Genomic DNA, 12,232 nt, shown 5'->3' on the forward strand with positions numbered 1-12,232 from the left:
TTAACACAAATACATTAACAAAAAAAAAAGAAAAAAAAAGTACAACCGTACTTTTAATATTTCCGCCAACTATTTTGTAAGACAGTACAGTGGGCGGGGCCTACGGAAGCCCGCTGGTGACTGTGAGCGAAGCAGGAAGCGCTCTCCGGCTTCTGTGCGTGTGTGTAGCGTAAGCACGCTGTTCTGTAACTGTTTCGTAATTGTGAATATTTGATAACTAAATTCAGCTAAAACGAATCTATGTTTTGGACGGATGCGTTTATTATTCCTTTTTAAAAAATAAATTTTCCTGCAAGTTCTTGCACAACTAATCAGTGACCAAGGTCAAGAGTTGTGGACGCCAGACCTTCAGCAGGTGTATGCAAGCGATCGGGAATCTGTGACCACATGGCCGGGTTGGTTAACTTTGAAGACGAACAGGAGGTGAAGCAGTTTCTGGATAATTTAGGAGCGGAGTACAGCTATCAGTGTTACCGGGAGAAGGATCCCGAAGGTCGGTTGAGCGCTGTCCCTCTCTCGCGGGTGCTGAACAGCTTCATGATCTCGTTCATCTGTGTTTCTTGTGTTTGTTAGGCTGTCAGAGGTTGGCAGATTATTTGGAGGGTGTGAAGAAGAACTATGAGTCCACAGCCCAGGTTCTCAAACACAACTGCGAGGTGAATGGCCATGGAGAGAGCTGCTATAAGCTCGGTGCTTACCATGTTACCGGCAAAGGTAACGCAAGCGCTTGTTACTAGAATTTAGGATCATGCAGATCTTAAAAGCTTGTTTCCAGTGTCAAAATTATAGTTGAATTTTTTTATCATTCTAAATGCATAATTGTGCCATTACTAATATAATTCATATTGCACTGCACATGAATGATATTGATATGCAGGATGGATTGATATGCAGGCATGTGTATTAATGTATTAATATCTTAAAAGCTTGTTTTTTCACTGCCCCCCCCCCCCCCCCAAAAAAAACAAAACTAGAAATCATATTATATTATTGACATTTTGTTATTGTTTTGACTTTGTCCTAATGCGATCAAAAAACTTTCTATTTCTTAGTTCTTATTTCTGAGAATTTGAAATGATCCAGTAAGACCTTTTTTGCCTTTTAAAAGACATTTGTTTGATAAACATAAGATTTAGTCCAAAATTTAGACATTAAATTATTATTCGTTTATGATTTTTAACAAAGCAAATCTGTAGTAAATTTCTATGATTTTAACTTATGATGTTTTGAATTTATGTTTTAATTTTAATATCTATAAATCCTAGTTACATATATATTTTTTAAATATTTGTTTTTCTTTTTATTTATGTATTTGATCTGTTCTCTATAGTAGACATGCCGTAAAAGTAAAATAAAATTTAAAAGTCACAGAAAGCACACAAAACAATAAATAATAACAATAAAATATATGTATATCTATATATATGTATATGTATAATATAAAATACATACATTTGAAATTATATATATTATTATATGTATTGTATTTTTATGAAATGTTATAAGTGATATACTAAAATAAAATAAAAATATGTATGCAATGAAAAAGAAAAATAATTTGCTACAGAAATATTTTTATAATAAAAAAAAATAAAACATTAGATATTTTAATAATTAATATTCCAAAATTAAACTAAATATATATTATAGATGAATTTTAGAGTATTTATATTCCAAATATATATTAATAAATGTTTGTAAATGTATTATATGTTATAAATATATTGTAAATATGAAGAGTTAATTTGCAAAAACAGATAACTCTGTTTTTTAACAATTTTCAAAAATCATGTTTTTTCATTGTGCATTCCAATTAATCTCAGTCAAACTGCAGTTGGGTTATTTTGATTTGGTAAAAAATAACTAAAACAATACTAGATAATTAACACAATAAAAACATGATAACATAAAATACATGATTTTTGAAAAATTAAAAAAACACTGTTATCTGTCTTTGCAAATAAACTTTTCATATGTTGTATTTCAACAACTTGACTGCTTCTTTTGACATCAGGTGGTGTGACGGAGTGTTTAAAGACTGCATTCTCCTGTTTTATGAAGGCATGTAACAGCAAAGGGAAGAAGTCAGTGGACGGTTGTCACAACGTAGCTCTGCTTGCCCATGACGGGCGAGCCATGGAGGGGGGAGTTGATGCGAAGATTGCTCAGCAGTACTACGAGAAGGCTTGTGAGGGAGGCTTCGCCCCCAGCTGTTTCAACCTGAGCACTCTTTTAATCCAGGGATCTCCAGGGGTGGACAAAAACATGCCGCTGGCTCTCAAGTACGCCCTGCGAGCCTGCGAGCTGGGACACGTATGGGGCTGCGCCAATGCCAGTCGCATGTACAAACTGGGTGATGGGACAAATAAGGATGATCAGAAAGCAGAGGAGCTGAAGAACAGGGCCAGAGAACTCCACGGAGAGATGAAAGAACGCCAACTCAAATTTGGGGAGTGAGATATCATGCCACAACAGTTCACTTTTCCCCAAACTCACTTATTTGGCCTTCCTGTTTTGATGTAAACACAGCATAAATTGTTTTAATAAATGTGTTATGACACTTTTTTTGTTATAACTGTGATGATTTATGTCTGAGAGTGATGGTGTTAATATAAGCTAGTTACAGAAACCGTTCTAGAAAACCTAGACTGTGAGAGTTGGCGTAGACTTATTATTAAAGTTTAATTAAATGATTCTACTATTCTCTAGTGGTCTGAATTAGAATCGAATCCATGTAACTCTATAGATTTTATTTATTTTTCCAGTTGCTGTGCGTAAAATGACCACTAGATGGAAGCATACTCAAGTTAAATTGAATCCGCGCATACACATTTGAGGTTTCTGGCGAACTGCTTGCCTCTTATTATGGTCAACAGATTGCAATCTGAACATTAATTTATGCATCGAGACAGACTTTAATATTTTGATGTTTCAAAATGTCCACTTCATTCACTTGAGTTTGCTAAACGTAAATGACATACTGTATATAAAATGGCCATGAATTTTTGATACTTTAACTTTTTTATTTTTTAGTTTGCCCCTCATTTCCTCCGTTTAACTCTAACATAGATAGATAGATACATAGATTTTTTTGATATGATTTTCAGATGTCACATGTCTATGACGCCAGATGGTCTGATGGTGACCTCTATGACCCCAGTGTGAAGAGGTCAGTAGCTGCTATCAGTGTTGGGAACCGAGAATTTTGCATTTTATATACCAGAACCAAATGATTTTCATGTCGCTCAGCTCTGTTAACTGTTCTTGAACCCTCATTCTTATGCCAATTTAAACAGAACACTATTTATCATTATTAACTGCATTTTTTTAAACCACTTACCGAACGAATAATAACCCTTATGAGCCGGTCCTTTCAAATGAATCCGAAACCAGCTACCGGTGTAATCTGATTCACAAACAAATGATTCTTAGGAACCGGTTCTTTTCAGTGAATCAAAATCACAGCCCGACCAGTGTACTCTGATTTCTGAAGAAATGACTCTTATAAACGGTCCTTTTAGTGAATCAAAAACACACAGCGAGTCTAGTTCCCAAACGAATGATTCTTGTGAACCTGTTCTTTTTAGTGAATCAACTTTTTTTTTCTTCTCAGTAAACGGTACAAACATTAAGGCAGTATAATTATGAACACTTAAGCAAAACATAAGAAAAACATACAAGCATATACACAGACGTATTGCCAAGGTAACAAAAAACAACAATGTTGTAATACATTTATATCTTAATTGAATCAATAGGCTAATGCGCGACCCGCGTAGTCTGATTCTCGAGCAAATGACTCTTATGAACCGTTTTTTCTCAGTGAATCAAAAGTCTGCTTCCCAAACAAATAACCCAGTTCATTCATCTCAGTGAATCAGAAACATACAGCATGACCTGACTTCAGAACGAGTTTAGTGAAACAAACTTTTAGTGAAAGACTCACTTACTAAACAGCAATTTATTATTTTCGACAAGAACCTGACTGTCACACATGAGTTTCAATCAGTGGTAATATTGTATAAAATGAATGAACTGAATTAATGTTAGGCTACTACATTTTTGTTCAATATTTCTATTATATTTATCAGTGAACACATTATTGCTGTTTAGGTCTGAAATCTAAATAAACGCATTTGGCAACAAACTCCTGAGGGCAGGAGATACAATAAAATTGCATCAAAATTTCTTCCTTAAAAGCACTAAAAGAGTCATTTATGGCATCGTTAAATTCCAAATGATTCCCAGAAGCAATGCATACGATGCTCAGGCATTCTTCACCTCCACTGACACTGCAGCAGCAGCAGCAGACCGAAACCACGCCCTTTCTCAGCTCTTCTCCAATAACACAGCAGCAGCATCAGATTGAGCCAGTATCCCCGCCCCCTCCAATCGCTCTCCTCCAATAACATTGCAGCAGGATCAGACTGATCTCGTAGCCCCGCCCCGTGTCGGATCAACGGACACACACGCACGCACACACACGCACACTCGCCGCTCCTGCTGGAACGTTACAGGCGCTCAGCTGTTGTTGTTTTATGTTGTTTATATTAGTTTGCTGGACCATCGCGTGCGGCACGGAGTAACGGTCGCAGCATCCCCGCGCGCGCAGGAGTTGAGCACGGATCGTGAAGCGGTGAGTTTGACGCTGTTTAGTTGCTTGTGATGCGCAGTGTGCTGTTATGAGCGGGATGTTAGCTAACAGGCTACAGCAGCAGCAGCACGCCTATGATGAGATTAATAGCGACTAGAGCCGCTCTGACCGGCGACATGCTGTTAACGGACTGAAGATGCGACTGTTTGGGAGGGAATCCGTGTGTATGTGTGTGTCATGCGCTGGCTGCGTGTAGTTGGATGACTTTTGCGTCGGTTCTGATGATAATAAACCAGTTTTTTGCGGCTGGCATGAATGTGTGTGTATTAATCTGCAGGATTAAGTTTATTCTCGTGGTTGTTGCCAGTGGATCAATACAGGATAACGGTTGTTTGTCTGGAGGGGGTTTCACGTGCCCCCCACCCCAGTCTGAATCGGGGTGTGTCACACACACACACTCGCGCAAACGGGGGTTAATTCGACTCTTCTGAACCTAATTTCTTTCGAAATGTATCATATTTTCTGCCAAAATACAATAGTTACCACATTTACTACTGTAGAAGTGACACTGGCCACTGCTGTCATCACAAAAAAGATATTAAACAAAATTCTGGCACCGTTTAAAAGAGCTCCCATATTAATGGCTTATGATTTTACAGGAGGATAACTGTAACTTAGTACATCTTGTGTTTTGGTTGTAACTATGTTATCATAGTCAATGGAATAACGTTATATGTTTAAAAAAACAGCGTGTGTTGTGTGTGTTTTTGCACACCTCAAAACAAACGGAAGACGTTTTTTTTGGTGAATCAAAATCAAATAAGTTATTATTGAACATTTAGGCTGTATTTATATCTTGACCTTTATTATTATTATTCGATTCCTGTTCACTAGCTAGATTCGATTCGTTTGGATATTAGTCTGGTACAGTATGTGACTTTTTCTAAAAGAAAACAAACTCTCAACTAATGCTCAGGGAACCCTGTATGTTGGTATATTACTGTAATATTAAAGGCTAAATTTAACACAATAGTCAAAACTATTAAATATAACTGCTGTTTGTTTTAGATGTAATAATTAGCACTCAAAAACGGAGTTGTTTACAAATTTTGTGTTTCCGCTTGAACTGAGGAGGCTTCACTGATCTGTCACGCCGCATTAAAGAGCGCCAAAACGGCATTTATTGTTTGCATTAAATTGACGGAATTTGAAATTTTTTGATACTTTGTTTCATATGAAAATTAACAAAGCTTATTGTAATTATTGAGGCACACTCCAAATAATTGTTGGTGAAGTTTTGTTCAGGCATCAACAGAACACATCAAAATGGAGTTTGAATTGAGTCATCTATTGTCAGCCCATTATAAATGTGTTCCAGAATCATCAATTATGATGCCCAATTTGCCAGTATGCAAGCAGACAGTTCACTATGTTCTGAGCCACGGTGAATGTGTTTATACTGACTGTGAAAGTTGCTGGTCAATAGCACTGAATCCATTCAGAGTCTTTCTGCAGTAAACTCAAGCTAAAAGACATTAATTATGTCTGTCTCAGCACTTATTGATCATGTATGGAAATGGTACAGCCTTTCAGGATCCTTCTGTCTGAATAGAGCACTGTTGTGTGATGAAATCACCCTAAATCAAAGTCATGTAAAGTAGCCTGATACTGTAATGATCAAAAGAAGAAACTAGCCACTGCTCTGATAACTGGGCAGTCAAGTTTTCTGAGGATTATGATATACTCATGATATGTTGGGTTATGAATAACTACGACTCATAATCAAATGTGTTAGTACAGGTTGGTTCATGATGCATTTTGAACCTTGAATTGTTCTCTCTGAAGTACAGAATCAACTACTGTTTATGGTTGAGGTTCTTGATGCATCTGGTAAAATACATAATTGACAGATGTTTTCTCTACACTATGATGCTGTCAAAAATGGCACATTTTGGATACGTTTACACGTTTCGTGTGCAGATGACAATGAGAACACGGATCTGCGAAAATGACTAAAAACGCTGTATTATGCATAACAGGCCAGTAAACTTTGCGTTTTCAGGACCCCAAAATGCCATTGTTGTGTAAATGAAAGGCCAAAACGTATAAAAAATTGTCTGTTTATAGTTGAAAACTGTGTTGTGTAAACTGCAAATCATAGTGCGGTTTTATGTTGCATTCTATGCTGGCATGACGTTAAAAAGTGAATCTTTTACTGTCAGTTTTTTCATTATGGTGGAGTAATAATTCGAGAGTATCACGATGTTTCGTTCAGAGGAAAGCATGCACATGCGTCGTGATACCAGAGATTGTCTTCCTATTGGGAGATGAGAGGGACTGTTATTACTTGCTATTGGAGAAAATGTAACTGTCAACTTGGATCACACATGCCTTTTATAACCAATCACATTTTAGTTTTTTTGCACCCAAAAAGTATTCTCGTAGCTTCATAAAATTATGATTGAACCACTGATGTCACATGGACCATTTTGTTGCTGTTCTTGGTATCTTTCTGGACCTTGAACATGGCAGGACCCTTGCTGTCTATGGAGGGTCAGAGAGCTCTCGGATTTCATCTAAAATATCTTAATTTGTTTTCCGAAGATGAACGAAGGTCTTACGGGTTTGGAATGGCATGAGGGTGAGTAATTAATGACAGAATTTTCATTTTTGGGTGAACTATCCCTTTAAAGGGACAGAAAACATAATCGGAGTAAAGATCAGGGCCCGTATTCTTAAAGATTCTAAGAATCCTCTCAGAGAGCTCCTAATTTAGCTTAAAACTGTCTAACTAGGAGTCTTAGCTTAAAAGTGATTCAGGACCAATCTGAGAGTCAATGTAGTGATTACCTCCATTTCTGGCGCTATGGCATTTCTGCGCGGTGTCTGAGATGTTAGTGTGTCTCTAATAAGATCGGTCACAAACATGATTCCTGCACGATCTAATGTGTAGCGTCTTATTAACTTACTGTCATGCGTTGTGTGCAACACATTTCTTCTCCCTCTTCATGTTTCGTCCATTTTCTCCGCTGCTAGAGAAACTCTTAAGCCTCTTAAAAGTCCTCGTCCGTACTCCTAACAATTTTGGACCTTAATACCTCTTTTAAGGGTTAAGATGCTTTCTGAATGACTTTTTTCTTTACTAGGATCTTTTCTTTAATTTTAAGGCGGAAACACCCACATTTCTAAGAATTTTCTTAGAATTTTGTTACTAGGAGCAACTCTTAGTGCTAAGATTTTTCATGAATACGGGCCCAGAACATTACTGTGCTTTGGTGTGGATGCTAATATAGTTATTGTTATCATTGACGCTCTTAGCGTGAACTGAGTGACCTTTGTCTTCTCAAGCACTGAGGTTGTTGTCACTACAAGAATGCACGCAAAGTAGGTATAATTTGACTTGAGTTGACTAATTTGACTTGAGTTGACTAATTTGACGTGAGCTGACTAATTTGACTTGAGCTGACTAATTTGACTTGAGTTGGCCAAGCATTTGCACACCTGTTTAGAGTATTTCTGGCCTAAAGGAGAAGTATCAATGTCTTTGAGTCGCTCTGTTAATCAGATCACAACTGTATGCAAAGTTCAATTTCCTTTGTTAAATTTAGCTTTTGCTTTTATGGGCCTCTGATGAGTATTAGCAGTGTTATTGTATTGTCTGTCAGGATTGTTTATAGTTGAAGCCAGCGTCTGGCATTGCTTTAATCCCCATAAACACTCTCTCTTCGTCACTCTCTTGCTTTCCCTCTCTCTTTCTGTCTGTCTGAACGCTTCCTGTCTACATAATAAAGCTTTGTCCTTTTTAAACTACTGCAAGGCAGATCCTAGTGTTGCTTAGAGCTGAAACACCGCTCCAGTGCAGCTGTTTCTTAGATGGCTGCACAGGTGGGATTCCGAACTCTTTCGTTTTGTTGCTCCCTGCCTTCCTTTCTGACTTCACTGTGTTTTTAGGGCTGTACTATCCTGAACTCATGCAGTGTAAGAGTGTTTTGTAGGGATGCACAATATATAACGATGGTTATCAGCCATCGTTATTATTATTTATTAATAAATAATAATTGTTATTATTATATAAATATTTGTATTGATTAATGGTAGTTTTTGATTAGTTCTAGATTCATTCTACCATTATTTAGCACTAATTAAAACAAATTATTTCAACAGTTTATTTATAAATAGCCTTGTCAACATTTCATACTTTACATTATAATGTAATGTCAATAAAGCCTAAATTGACTTTATCAAAACTTCAGTTTGGCAGATTTGAGTTTATTTGACATTTATTTTGATTACATATAACTAGGGCTGGGCGATAATTCGATAAAACGATATGAAGAGTTCGATATAATGTTTATGCGCCAAAAGCGGAACAAAACCAGACCGTTTATGCACTTGGATCACAGTTCAAACTGCCGCGTGGTTTGCAGATGCGTTTACTCAGTCACGCATGCACTAAACAGCGCTGTGAGATCCAGTGTGAAACGCTAGAATTCAGCGATGAACACAAATGACTCGGTGATTTAAACTAGTTTAAAGCCAAACAGGAGAGAAACTGTGTGCAACGAGACAGTCAGAAGGCTTTTCAATCTACACAGCTCCATTATTTACCATGGATTTACTGTAGTAACACTCACTGCACCATGGTATTGTGGCAGAAATGTGGGATATTCACATTCAATTTTGTTACAGGAGTAATGGTACTGTCATGGCCAAAAATATCGGCACCCTTGGTAAATATGATCAAAGAAGGCTGTGAAAATTAATCTGCATTGTTAATCCTTTTGATCTTTTATTAAAAAAATTCTCAAAAATCTAACCGTTCACTGGATAATAAGAATTTAAAATGGGGGGAAAATATCATTATGAAATAAATGTTTTTCTCTAATACAGATTGGCCACAATTAACTAAATAAAATATTAATTGTTAGACTACATTTCATACATTAATTTCATACAAATAGGCTACTTAAAAACCATATAATTATATTTTTACCATGGTATTGAGGTGCTATATGTGTGGTTTTAACTGTGTTTATCATGATTTAAATGTATGCTACTATGGGAGACCTATGCTTAATTAAAAAAAAAAAAAAAAACCTTAGTCAGAATAGATTTAACCATATAAAACTGAAGTTGCTACAATTTTTACAGATTTATTGCTACAATTTACCTCTGCATCTTAACTCAAGCTACTATCAAATGTTCATTTCTAAGAGACAAAAAAGTGATATTATTCTATTATTGATTTGAAACAATATTACTCATTAGAACATGCAGAAACTAAGAAATTAATTTGTCTATTTAGATATTTATTTTGTTAAGGAAAATTAATGGTCTGGTTTCTACAACTTTCACTTTGGAGCATAAATTTGGCTTTATACTTGAAAGAAATAAAGATTTGACATTTATCGTGATAATTATCGATATCGACTGATAGGAAAAAAATTATCGTGATAATTGTTTTTGGCCATATTGCCCAGCCCTACATATAACATGAAATAAAATGAAAATAATAAATAATTCTGCTGAGGTAAAGTTATCTAGTTGACTGTTGATGAGTTAACCTTGGAAGCCACTGATAGGATAGGTTAAAAGTGATAAACAAATCAGTTCAATATTTTATTTTATTTAATTTTGTAATTTTCTTTAAAATGGAAAGTGTGTTCATTATAATATTTTAATATGGTTTCAATAAATGTAGTATCATAATTTTATTTATTTATTTTTTAAAGAATATCAACAACAACAAAAAAGTTAGAGAGAGATTGTAGCATAACAAACATACCGTCACAGGTGAGAGCAAATGAAAAGAAATTAAATTAATAATGCCGACCAGGCCAGCAGAAAAATCTTTGTTGACACTTTATTGATCGGCCCAGTTTCCTATGGCACTTAAATCTTGAAACTGGTTTACCTAGTTAGAAAAATATTCTTTTGGCCAGATCTACTCCTAATTGAACACAGTCTGCATTGACGTGTCTAGTTATATGTGGGACCCATCTGGCCTTGTGCTATCTGCTTTACAAAAGAAATGCGATTATTCACAGATTACATTTGTGAAACGGGACCCCCTGCTCCACAAGGGCCTACCTTTCCTCTTTGTGTGTGTGTGTGCGTGTGAGGATTGCAGGTCTTGTTCTGCTTTGCTCTCCTGCTCAAATGACAGGGGTTTTCTGAAACACAAGCCTCGCAGGATGGGTGTGCGTGCAATCGCTCACTGCAATAAGGCCTCACGTTTACATTTTGTCCATTGGTGATTCCGTAATGTGCGTAAATCGCTCTTCTTTGCATGCGTCTCATGTTCAGACGGCACATAATGGTGTGTGCTGTTGGGAGAACCAGAAAGGATGTGTATATTTTAAGCTATGTGGTCATTTGAAGCCTTTTTCCTAACATCTGTTGCAGGCCATGCATTTGCGGGCACGTGCGTCTGTCTCTGTGACTATTTGTGTTTCTGCTGTCGGTCCTATAGGTTGTGAGGTTTAGCAGGGAGACCCTTTAATTAGTCTTATGATCAGGGTATCTCTTGTTAGACATTATGGCAGCTGTTTTATTAGTCTGTTGTGTCCCAGACTCCCTGTAACTTAAGAATTGACCGGTGTCTTTGCATTACTGCAGTGATTACTAAGTTGTCCACAAACGGTTGACGTTTCCATTTTCATCTGGCAGTAGAATTGGCTTTTATGCGCTGTGCATTACTGCAACTGTGTAATTTAGAGGGCTGTTCAGAGACCTGTAGTTACAGTGAGGCAAACAGTGCAGATTTTTAGAAGTTTCTTCATGAGTGCTTTTATGGCTGTTTCAAAGGAATCATGGGTTATGTTTGCAGTATTAAACTACCATACTGCTCTTTTTATGGTATGTTGTAGTTACACATTGCTTTTGTGAAAATGTGTATATATAATGTGTATAACAGAGCAAACTAAGAGGAATACTATATTCCACAATGCTATGTATTTGACCTTTCCTTGACATTGAAAAAAATTATACTATTATTGGAAAATTTGAGGGTAGGAAGATTTTTTGAAAGAAGTCTCTTATGACCACTAAGGCTGCATTTAATTGTTAAAAAATTTAGGAAAAGCATTAATTTTGTGAAATATTATTGCAATTTAAGTAGTAGTATTGTTGTACATAGATAACTAAATAGATAGATATTTATAATAACTGTTATTTTTTATTATATTTTAAAATATGATTTTTTTTCTCATGATTTTTTGAAGAATAGAAGGCACAACATTTATTTGAAATAGGAACCTTTTGTAAATGTTTTTGCTGTATTAAAGTATTAATTAATTTATTAAAAAAAAATCGTAATGACCCCAAACTTTTGAATGATGTAAATAATTTGCTTTATTTTAAGATGTACAACTCTCAATTTCATTATCCAGTTTTGTAAGAGAGTCATTTATTGATTCACTAACCACTGATTCATTCAGTGAAAGATTCGTCAGAGTGATTGAAACAGGTAACTCCTGAAGGGCCATTCCGTCAGTGAGTGGTAGTAAAAAAAAAAAAAAGGCACCTCTTGTGCTTGTGAGTGTTTTTAAAATATTTACTAAGAAAAACGATTCATAAGAGTCATGGTATGCTTGTTTTTGCATGCAGCCTGGAAAGTTTGTCTATAAAGGTTTTCTT

The 12,232-nt window shown here is 36.0% G+C and overlaps 2 protein-coding genes across 6 annotated transcripts in view; both read left to right on the top strand.

The window, feature by feature from the left end:
* The first annotated feature begins 97 nt into the window (after positions 1 to 97).
* On the top strand, positions 98 to 2,575 carry LOC131527236 (cytochrome c oxidase assembly factor 7). The gene is made up of 3 exons (XM_058756184.1): positions 98 to 493; positions 574 to 714; positions 2,015 to 2,575. The coding sequence occupies exons 1-3, from the start codon at positions 388 to 390 to the stop codon at positions 2,455 to 2,457; spliced, it is 690 nt and encodes a 229-aa protein (XP_058612167.1). The 5' UTR covers positions 98 to 387; the 3' UTR covers positions 2,458 to 2,575.
* Positions 2,576 to 4,453: 1,878 nt separating this feature from the next.
* The window catches only part of ralgps2 (Ral GEF with PH domain and SH3 binding motif 2), a 123,256-nt gene continuing 115,477 nt past the window's right edge, over positions 4,454 to 12,232 (top strand). For all 5 annotated transcript variants that reach the window (XM_058756826.1, XM_058756829.1, XM_058756830.1 and 2 more), the window contains exon 1: positions 4,454 to 4,636. The gene's annotated coding sequence lies outside the window, so the exon portion shown is untranslated. The remainder of the gene's footprint in view (positions 4,637 to 12,232) is intronic.

Source organism: Onychostoma macrolepis, chromosome 20 (assembly GCF_012432095.1).
Source record: "Onychostoma macrolepis isolate SWU-2019 chromosome 20, ASM1243209v1, whole genome shotgun sequence".
Taxonomy (NCBI): domain Eukaryota; kingdom Metazoa; phylum Chordata; class Actinopteri; order Cypriniformes; family Cyprinidae; genus Onychostoma; species Onychostoma macrolepis.